The sequence below is a fragment of the Salvia hispanica genome, chromosome 1 (assembly GCF_023119035.1).
Source record: "Salvia hispanica cultivar TCC Black 2014 chromosome 1, UniMelb_Shisp_WGS_1.0, whole genome shotgun sequence".
Taxonomy (NCBI): Eukaryota; Viridiplantae; Streptophyta; class Magnoliopsida; order Lamiales; family Lamiaceae; genus Salvia; species Salvia hispanica.
In genome coordinates, this window is record NC_062965.1 from 32,160,987 (window position 1) to 32,171,286 (window position 10,300).

Genomic DNA, 10,300 nt, shown 5'->3' on the forward strand with positions numbered 1-10,300 from the left:
GAACTAAAACAAAAGTGGACTATTTTTCAAGATGGATGAAATACCATACATGGAAATGACTTAATTATGATAAAGAACACTGATTAATGAAAAACTTACTCAATTATGATGGAATATAATTTTAGAATTATCGTACTTTTACCGCAGTCTGCGTGCAATACACAAATTCCCGATGACTAAAATAACCTTGTTACTATTTTGATGAAATGCTGAGTATTAGTAAACATACCAATAAATCAGCACTTAGTAAACACTTTTTCATCAAGGAGTAGATTTTTTTGGCATCGATTATCTATGTAATGTAGCGAAAAATTACTTTATTCATCTTCTGTGAAGATAATTTCTGCAAGATAGAATCTGCTCGAGCTATCTATAAACCTTAAGACAAAAACAAATGCCATAAAAGAATGAGACCAGCACACGCCCACAAAAAAGATTCTAACTATGCACCTGACTCTACTAGCAAACAAACATCCTTGTTTCATCTCACTCAGATGAAGCCAATACCTTCTTGTTTCAGTAAAAGTAACATCTGTTTTCGGTTACTTTTGATCCCTAGATCTCACTATTAACCAAATGCAATGGTGCCTCTAATATGATCAGTTCATCTTCATATCAATACCCAAAGAAAAAGCTTTTCCACGATGATTGAAGATCATGAAATCCAGATTGAAAGGCAAGGCAACTACCCTGCTTGGACAGAGAAAGAATGGTGTGTTAGTAGGTTCAAGCATGTTCAGCTTCAAAAAATGAAGATAAGGGAAGTTTTCTGCAATAAAACCTCATCAAGGACTAGTTAATGCAAATTCATGAAAGATAAAGCTCAAGTCAATAAAAAGCAAATTAATGGAATGATATTCGTTCACATGCTCTTACCCTGTTATGCATATGTTCTTCTAATTACCATTTGGAATATAAGGTGCACTGTGTAGCTCGTATTAAGTTGAAATACTAAAGGTCAAAAGATAGCAAAGCTGTGGGACAGTTTCCTTTATAAAGCACATCCAACCTTCAATTCTATCATTTTCTATCTCCAGCCCACAGGCAAAATGTAGGTTTTCTACATGGGGGTGCATTAAGCCTCTTTTGGTGTATGCTAACAACATCTTAGTGGAGAGCACATAGACGGGGAATGAAATACTATGATAGGACACGACGTCTTCATCTATATTTATGTTCATTCACAGACAGACATGATATGCTTACATGAAGAGTCTGAAATACTATTGTTGAGGAGCTATATCCTACCAATCTCCATCAATCCTCATACTTACATCCCTAGTCTTGTGAAAAATGCTGTACATCTACTATTTTCTCAGCCCAACCAAATACCCCAATACATTGAATCAACAGACCAACTGCAATTCAACCTAATCGCCAATTATTATAGTATAAATCATCACATACAATATTCTTCAACCATAGAAGAAGCAGCGGATGTAACACCAGCAACCAAAAACAATATCAATGGGTAAAGAAACACTTAATAAAAACCTGTTCTCGTCTGATTGAGGGAGGATCGACAAGAATTTGCCGGGCACAGTTAAAGCAGCCCACAAACAGAAAAACAATCCTGCAACTAACTCCACAACTACCTGTGAATTAATCGAAATTACAAACCTAATTAGTGGCAATAAACGAATTATATGCATATAAATACGAATATGGTGAGGTATTTAGAGGAAATTACAGTGATCGGTGGCCCCGTGAACTGCTCTTCAGTAATTTTGAGCAAAGATCTATCTGAAAAAATAGATCAAAAAAATCAGAACGAGTATTCAGATTTATTGAAAGCAATTGAATACGCACACTGAATAGTGGAGTAGGCGGCGTGTGCGAGAATCAGAACTCCGACGACACCGACGGCGTGAGAGAAGCCCATCTTTTTCCTAAGAATCTCTCCAAATACTTGTGATCCAATCCAAACGATTCTCTAATTTTTGGGGTATTCATCAAAACACTATATTTAGATAAATTTTAGTTAGTGTGATTTTTTCAGGTTAATCTATCCTGGTATGATTGATTTAAATCTATTTGAAATAATGGTTGATATCGACTATATTTTTTGGCCTTTTTGTATTTTGTTTTTTTGTAGTTTTATTCGATTTAATTTTTGCTTTTATATTTTTTAGCTCAAAGTTATTTGTACAAATTTTCATTCTCTATAAATCTAATTTTAACAAAATTTCGTTTTATGCAAGCATAGCTTTGTTTTATGAATATTTATTATTTTGTGACTATAGATGATTAAAAAAAAAATCTTTATTAGGGATACAAAGGCGATATACTTATAAAATAACTAATTTTAAAATTATAATATATTTCTAATCTCATGCTGCTATACGTAGCACGAAACATTCAATATTGTAAACATTAAAATATAAGTATACATTTATAGAATTTGTATATGGATATACACAGTAGCATTTTAGTTATACACAAATTGCATTTTTTATTATTGAGTTTCTCATTTTAGACATGTACTGTTTAATTGCATTATATATGTAGAGGAATTGCACTTATATATAGTTCATTGTGCATTGTAGACAATATTTGTTTATAATGCAAACACTAACAATATATAATGCAATCTGTCTATAACTAAAATGCAATTTGTGGAAATCCATCTACAGCTTCACAAATGTATATTGCATTTGAGTGTTTACAATATTGCGTGTTTCGTGTCGCATAGCAATACGAGATTGGAAGTACGTTGCGACTCTAATTAAGATGGCCCTAGTGCTCCCCAATAAAGGCATATTGTTTGTTGCAACCACATCGTATTAGCACATTAAATTATTTTCATACAAGGGCACTTTCTTCATTGATTTGTGGTTATATTTTTTTAAAATAGGAGTATAAATAAATAAAAAATTTGTTGATAGACAAATGAAAATATCAAAATGAAAAATTTATTGATATTTTTTCAATGATACACCGGCAGACTATGTATGAAGTCTATCAATTAGTGTAGTAGGAGTATTTTTTTTTCCACCGACTTCTTTTAGCGTGTGACAGTTTTATGAGAAGGCACGTTCCATTAATAGAAAAATTTATACAAATACGGAGTCCTAAGTAATTGCTTTATAAACCTCTCTAAGTTAATAACCTAAATTTGTTGCACTGTGAGTCACATGCCATTAAATATTTCAAGTTTCAACTAATGATATGATAATTATATATAGTTTCACTGCGAATGTTGAATGAAAAGTAATACTCAGTATTTTGTACTTTACATATTTTAAATATTTTTATTCAAATACCTGCAAATTATTTAGTTGTTTCATATCTTACACGATATATTATGTGTACGCCCTTTATGATTTTAGATACCAAAATTACTACATGAAATGTGCAAAGTGCAGATCACAAAACAATAAAGTCGGTGACTATTTATAAGTACAAATTACTACTAATAAACAGGAGTTGTACAAATTTCTTTTTAGCCGAAATTTGAGCGTCTCATAAATTACAAATACTACCATTTATTAATTTCAACTAGTTGTTAGAATTAGAAATATTTATACTCCGTACTTATTTACCCTGCGCAATTAGAATAATTCGATATGATATAAGAAATTTATCACTCGACGTACAAAATTAGCAGTGAGATTCATTATTGTAGATAATTATTTTTGAAGAAAGGAGCAATATTGTGGAGCCTATCTCTTTGACAATATAGTAATACTATAAAACATTCCTTATTTATATGTAGAGAATGAAAATTTAAAGTGAGGGAGTAAATTAACACACTATTGTTTTCATATGATTTTTGGAGTTAAACCGTACGTAATTTTGAAATGAAACACCAATTTGTATTTCAACTTTTGGGAATTATTTCACCCAACCACTCACTCTTCTATTTTATTTTATACTGTCCTAGTATATTTAGTTGATTTGATTTTAAATTGCATTCAGTAATTTGATTTATATCACAAGTTTCAAAATTTACAAATTAGTATTGTTGGTTTCTGGATTACAAGATAAACACTAGTAAGATGTAATACAACCCAAAAAAAGAATACAGAAAAATAAACTGAAATAAAAATTACGAATCGAAACAATAATCGTAAATATGTAATTAGCCGAGTCGAGGAGTCCTCTTTCCGCAAGACGAGATACGCCCCACTAATTCTTTGATTGGCGTGTCATCCCCAAAGATAATACGGCTTCGTCTCTGGTGAAACAACACCGCAATCAGCATAGCTCTGGCGAACTGGATGGAGGCGAGACCAGAACTTCGACAGAAGAACAATGCACAAAAGAGAGAGGGAGCTTATGAATAACAGATGATAACCGTTGGGCATTACAAGGCGTTACGAGAGCTGCAAAGGCTGATCCTGGACGGACGTATCGAGACACACTGTTCGTCTAGGTTCGCTCACAATGTGGACTTTATCAAGTGTCAGCCAGGTTGGTTTCATTGCGTCATACTGGCGAGGTGTCATTTAACTTGGCTCGCTGACGTGGAAGCGTTGTTGGTCTACCTCGGGTCAAGCCCAAGCACCGAGCCCAACGACCAGGCCCAAAGACCAATTGCCAACTCCAACTCCAAAAGTCCAAGGACACATGCGTCAAGGCTCGCGGTGGCGCGCATGTGTGAGCTCAACAACCCATCTTAGTCCACTATAATATATGTAATAACTCTTCTTATTAAATACTAGTACTAGTTTAATAAGGTTGTCACTTCTAATGTGAGATAATTAACTCTCTTCATTAATTCTATTGCTTATCTCATAGCTCATTTAAGTAGTTCGCAATTTTGCCTAACTTTAATCCATTATTTCTCACACTGAGTATCGGATTTGAGAAAATGAATATATCACGATCATCTACTCCGAATATAGATCGACGCTATATCATTTAATTTCACAACATTAAATATCTTGTTAAATTTATTTGTTGGTCAAAACACTTTGATCGAACACACGATTTCAACAGCTATTCCTTTGCGAATTATTTACTTTTGCATCCCACAACAATTGTGTAAAACTTAAATATGAATACTCTGATTATTTTATAAGTCACATTATTTTTATGATCTCAATATTAATTATGTAAGATAATGAAATGAAGAAGAATAAAAAGTGAAATTGGTATGCCACATACCAAAAATAAAGGCCATAATATGAAAATAAAAATTTGATAGTAATATTTATTGCATCACATATTATTGTCAATGGTTATTAACCACGAGTTAATAAATATTCCATCAAAGAGGTGGTGTGTATATATCTTGTTTTAATTTCTTTTTACTATTTTTTCTTCCCAAGTTCAAAGGCTTCTCCTATTATTTTAATCTTTAACTGCAGTTGAACTCCTTCATCTCGGTTTTAATTTTCCCTTTAATTTTTATTTTTCTTTATCCTTTTTGGTCTTTGTTGCTATGCAATCTCCCCTAGGTATGCAATCTCCCATGATTCTTTGTGCTTTTTTCTTTTCTTGTTTCATGCACATTGGAAGCAGTATGAATTTTGGTTTCTGAGGTTTTTGTGATTTTGGGTGATAGATCTTAGGGTTTTTTAATTGAATCTATTTTAGGTTTTTTATAATTGAATTGGTGAGTGGAGTATGTTTGAAGTTATGCGCTGACTTGAATTGAAGTTCAAATTCTGTTTTTTCGATGCTATGTGATTTGAATTTTGCTTCTTGAAACTTGTTTTAACTGTTTGGTTATTTGGATGTAATGTGTAAACCCTATATGCTCCTTATAATCATGAATATACTTGAGTTCAATCTTTGTTGGTGTTCCATTCCTGATTCTACTGCTATTGGGTTACCAATTTTGATGTGGGGTGTTATTGGATTTGCTGGCAGCATTTAAAAGATCAATTTCTTTGTAATTCGAGTTGGTTCATGTTTGTGAGCTAGGTTTGAGTAGTTAATTCTGCTTTGTATTGAAAGAATTGTGAATTTTGAGGTGGATTTATGTGGATTCTTGGCTTGTGGGATTTCTGATTGCATATATTATTTGATATTTTGACATGTTATGTATGTCTAGATTGCTCACGGCTTTTCCTTTCTGGACCATTAGCAATTTTAATTGTCATTTCCTTGTTTCAACCAGGCACTTTCCTCTGCGACCAGCGTTATTAGAAGTATCATACTAGACTCGCAATCTGAAGATGCTTGAAGGATTAGCATTTGTGTGATGAGAAAAATATTAAAATGGTGACACCGGCTTCATTGGACTGTGAACTTTGTCTTTGTCCTGATAATCTTGGAAATAAGGATGGGAATTCTGGCATGCCATCATCCTCACAGGAGCAAGCTGGTCCGCAGATGCCTGGTACTGTTTAATCATTTTTTCTGCTTATTATATACAGAATCAAAGGAAAAATGTCTATGCTGATTGACTTTTATTGGTATAGTGAAAAAACCGACAAGACAATGGGCTGCTTGGACCCGTCAGGAAGAAGAAAGCTTTTTTGCTGCATTACGTCAAGTTGGCAAGGAAAATAAACGATACCTACCTAAATTGATTTGGAAATAAATGTTTTTTCTTCCAATGGATGTATTCTGACAATGGAAATGCTTTTTCTTGCAGAATTTTGAGAAAATCACTTCGCGTGTCCAGAGCAAAAACAAGGATCAGGTGACTTAGCGGAAATACATCTCGACTGTTACTCATATCATATCCAACTTTTCATCTCATTTTGATTGATGGCCTTCAGGTCAGGCATTACTACTATCGACTTGTCAGGCGCATGAACAAGTTGCTAGGCCCAGAACTTTGCCTTGATGCCAAAGACTCAAAAGACACTAACACTGCAATGCTTCGATGGTAAATATGAATTTTTTGTTGTCTACTTTCTGCATTACGTGCATACAAATACAAACAGGTTTTGGAGGACTTCTCTTTTATTGTGTCAATTTTCAGTCACAATAAGTTAATTTACTGGTTTAGTTAAATGTGTAATAGGAAGTAGTTTTCCTGATTGTCTACCGATTTGTGGTTCTTTGCATGATACTTAATGTTTCATATCCTGAATGATGCTTTACTTCTGCTGGATGAACAAACTGCAGATGTTATTTATGTTACATGAAAATCTCGAGCTGTTTTTGCTCCCCCTCCCTTGACACATGGTTTTCTACTTGTGAGCTTTATTTGGTTTTTATTTACATTCTCTCTTTTCTGGTTGTGTCAAACATTTCCGTCTTTCTCTCTCTCTCTCTAAATGTCAATCTCCAAACTGCCCACTTTGGTTGCAGGTGGTCATTGTTGGAAAAATACAGCTGTAAAGCTTCTAAGCTTCATCTAAAACCTAGAAGATTTAAGATATTTGTGGAGACTCTGGTTAGTTTAAGACTGTTGATCCTTCTTTGTTTATGAAATAAATTGTGGAATGTGGATATGTTTGGACATAATTTTGACTGATCAAAACTTTACAATGCAGGAGAACCAACTTTTGAGGGATCGGAAAAAGAATACTAAAAAACGACTGTCTACTGGAGAAAATAACACTTCTGTACCAAACATCACAAATCAGGTCAGAGCATCCGGGCATGACAACCGTGCTGTAAAAGTGGTTCTTCTTGACAGCCAGAACATTGAGAAAGTTGGAACTGGAAAGGGGTCTTTGTTTAAGCGGCATGCCAATATAGGAATGAGCCGTACCAACTGCAAAGGAGACCAAGCTGCTGTGAAGACGGTGAAACATCGGCGGAAAAATGGTAATTGGATAAATTTATTGGTTCCAACGATCATATCTGCATTTTAGTTCTCTTAATTTTCTATTGGTCATCATTCCAATTGTGCGTATGTTTGCTTTTACACGCCTCTGTAACTTTGCTTATTTTCTGTTACTAGAATTTTACATTTTGAAGATAAGATATCAGTTTCCTGCTTAACAAGCTCCGTGCAATGCTTGGATCTTGTTGTGTGCATGCAGCTTTTTGATGCGAGATTTCTGGACAGAGAATTGCCCATGGGCCTGATGTCTTAGTTTTTGCCTTTACTTTAGTTGGTAACTGCATATGTACTTTGCAAAATCTGTTTTGCAGGCCTTGCATCAGTTGCTGCATATAAAAGATGGGAGAAAGCTGCCATTGCTGGAGTTTCATTGGTGGCCGATGCTGCTGAACAATTGGAACGGGTGGATACTGATAAAGAGACTGAGTATCAGGAAACACCAGGTTGTGTAGTCTTTTCCTTGAATTTAGTAATATAAGAGTGTGAATTATAAGAAATTACCTAATTGAAATTGCCTATCTGATTTCTATGTATTTTTAGGTCAAGGTAATGCTCAACTTGTTGGTGAAATGGCACGCTCTCTACAAACATCTGCACGAAGCACGCTCAATGAAGACAACAGTCAGAACCCTGCAAAGCTTAAGCTTCAGTTGTTTCCAATTGATGAACTTACTCAAAAAGACTTGGAGAGGGTAAAGTTGAAAGGAATCTGCTTCTTAATCATGCGGTTCATTTTGAATAGTGTCAACAAAGGTTGAGGTGTATAATGTATTTAATTTTGCAGAATCATCATAACCCTTATCTGGAGCTTACTTTGAGTACACGGAAGAAAATATCATCTGTGGTGGAACATCTCAATCGCAAGTGGGGAAACTCAAGGTTGTTAGACTTAGATCAAGAGCTAATGCTTTTTCCTTACTGGGCACAGAAAGAAAACCTAGTGGGGTATCAGAAGTGGACTAAGGAATCTACTCTGTGTGCAACTGATGTATATTACCTAATTGGAAGCCCTCCAGTATTCCGCCTCAGGTATTCTTTATCCCTTTCTCCATCTGAGGAATCGTGGTAGCTTTAGAAAAATGTACTCCATTTGATTTGATTTGATTTGTCATTTGAGCATTCTGCTTGAGGAACTGTACTATCCGAATGGACATTGTGTAACAGATTTTGTTTGTTGTGCAAGATATGGCTGGTTTTCAAAAGCCGAGATTGAATCTGCAACTGCTCAAGCACTTTCCTATGCTAAAATTGATGGGGCAAGAAAGCAGAATGCTGAAACTAAGAACCTAAGCAGTTCGTCTGATTACCAGACTGCCTCTGTTGAACCAATTATCACTCTGACTCCCTCCGAATCTACTCCAACTATAACAGTTGCGTGTGATATCCCTGTATCCTGTGTTAATACATCAAGATACTCGGATAGCACTGCAGTTGCATTATTACCTAGAAATGCAAGTGGAGATTTGATACATACTAGGCAAGTTGAGAACACGGTATGTCTGCATTTTGTGCTTTCTTTCTCGTGATTTGGATGCTTATACTAGGAGTGAAGTCTTGCAAATTTTTAACTATCTGTATTCTGCCTTTTCATACTGTAAGTAAACTATGGCGCTGAATTAATGATTCTGGGATCTATTTTTATCGCAGAAGGATATTCCCATGTCTGCTGGGGAATGGGCTGACAGTCTTACGAACATAAGTATGGGAGAGCTGCTATCTGAGTCAACTCCAGACACAGATGCTAACTGCAGTAATTTTCCAGGATCTCTAGGTTTAAATTGTCAGCAGATTCCATTCAGTTGCGACTCTTTTGATGCTGCAATTGCTGCTCACATTTTTAAACATCAAACCAAAGTCCACCAGCAGGGCCTTGCATCTCATGCACCTTCCATCTTTGATTCTGAAGAAACACGAGATGCCTTTTCTTTCCAGAAAACTAGTGCTTTCTTTCGTGAAAACCACAATGCAAGTGTGAATGGTTTCAAAGACACCTGTAAACATCCTACTATAACCAGACCTTCTGTATCTCAAAGTGAAGTTGAGGTTTGATTTTGAACCACCGTTCCATCAGGCTAACTGTGCACAATAATAGCACTAACCTGTTCAAAAGGGTTCGTGGTAACACAATTGCTCATCCTGCAGGAATTGCCTGGAGCAGAGATGGTGACTAATAACCACACTTGTGAAGACCTCGTGGACGAATGTGAATCTGATAATCCTATAGAAAACTCCACTAAGGATTTCTCTGGGCTCACAGATATATATTGGGTAAGCTTTTTATGATATTTTGTCATGTTATTTCTCAGTTTAGTCTCAATGGCCATCCACTGTTCTTATTTTATTTTGTATTTTCTACTCTCTTATTATCTTCTAATAACTTGGCTTTAGAGAGGATCCCATTTAGTTTTACTATGATGTCTAATCGAAGATGTGTCCATGCTACAGCCCGACTCTTTAGGAGCATTAGAGTTGGACATACCCTCGTGTAGATACCAAAGCAACGATCTAATTCTTAGCGATAGCCTCGGTGGTTTGAACCGCCTGATAGCTAACAGTCTGGACGCATTCCAGAGCTGCTCTTTCTTTGGCTCGGAGAAGAAAGAAGCT

At 35.3% G+C, this 10,300-nt stretch overlaps 2 protein-coding genes across 2 annotated transcripts in view; one reads left to right on the plus strand and one right to left on the minus strand.

Moving 5' to 3' along the window:
* Positions 1-300: 300 nt before the first annotated feature.
* Positions 301-1,988, minus strand: LOC125201974 (membrane magnesium transporter-like). The gene is made up of 4 exons (XM_048100283.1): positions 1,810-1,988; positions 1,691-1,743; positions 1,495-1,595; positions 301-690 (listed from the first exon to the last, which is right to left on the minus strand). Exons 1-4 carry the CDS (start codon positions 1,880-1,882, stop codon positions 600-602), a joined length of 318 nt encoding a protein of 105 aa, XP_047956240.1. The 5' UTR covers positions 1,883-1,988; the 3' UTR covers positions 301-599.
* A 3,284-nt stretch (positions 1,989-5,272) lies between these two features.
* Positions 5,273-10,300, plus strand: part of LOC125194421 (TSL-kinase interacting protein 1-like) — a 5,321-nt gene continuing 293 nt past the window's right edge. The window contains exons 1-14 of the mRNA XM_048092625.1: positions 5,273-5,402; positions 6,068-6,289; positions 6,372-6,454; positions 6,548-6,595; positions 6,675-6,784; positions 7,213-7,297; positions 7,398-7,674; positions 8,005-8,136; positions 8,234-8,385; positions 8,478-8,722; positions 8,877-9,186; positions 9,341-9,736; positions 9,836-9,961; positions 10,139-10,297. Coding sequence (XP_047948582.1) covers positions 6,169-6,289; positions 6,372-6,454; positions 6,548-6,595; positions 6,675-6,784; positions 7,213-7,297; positions 7,398-7,674; positions 8,005-8,136; positions 8,234-8,385; positions 8,478-8,722; positions 8,877-9,186; positions 9,341-9,736; positions 9,836-9,961; positions 10,139-10,297 — 2,244 coding nt within the window. The 5' untranslated portion in view covers positions 5,273-5,402; positions 6,068-6,168. The remainder of the gene's footprint in view (positions 5,403-6,067; positions 6,290-6,371; positions 6,455-6,547; positions 6,596-6,674; positions 6,785-7,212; positions 7,298-7,397; positions 7,675-8,004; positions 8,137-8,233; positions 8,386-8,477; positions 8,723-8,876; positions 9,187-9,340; positions 9,737-9,835; positions 9,962-10,138; positions 10,298-10,300) is intronic.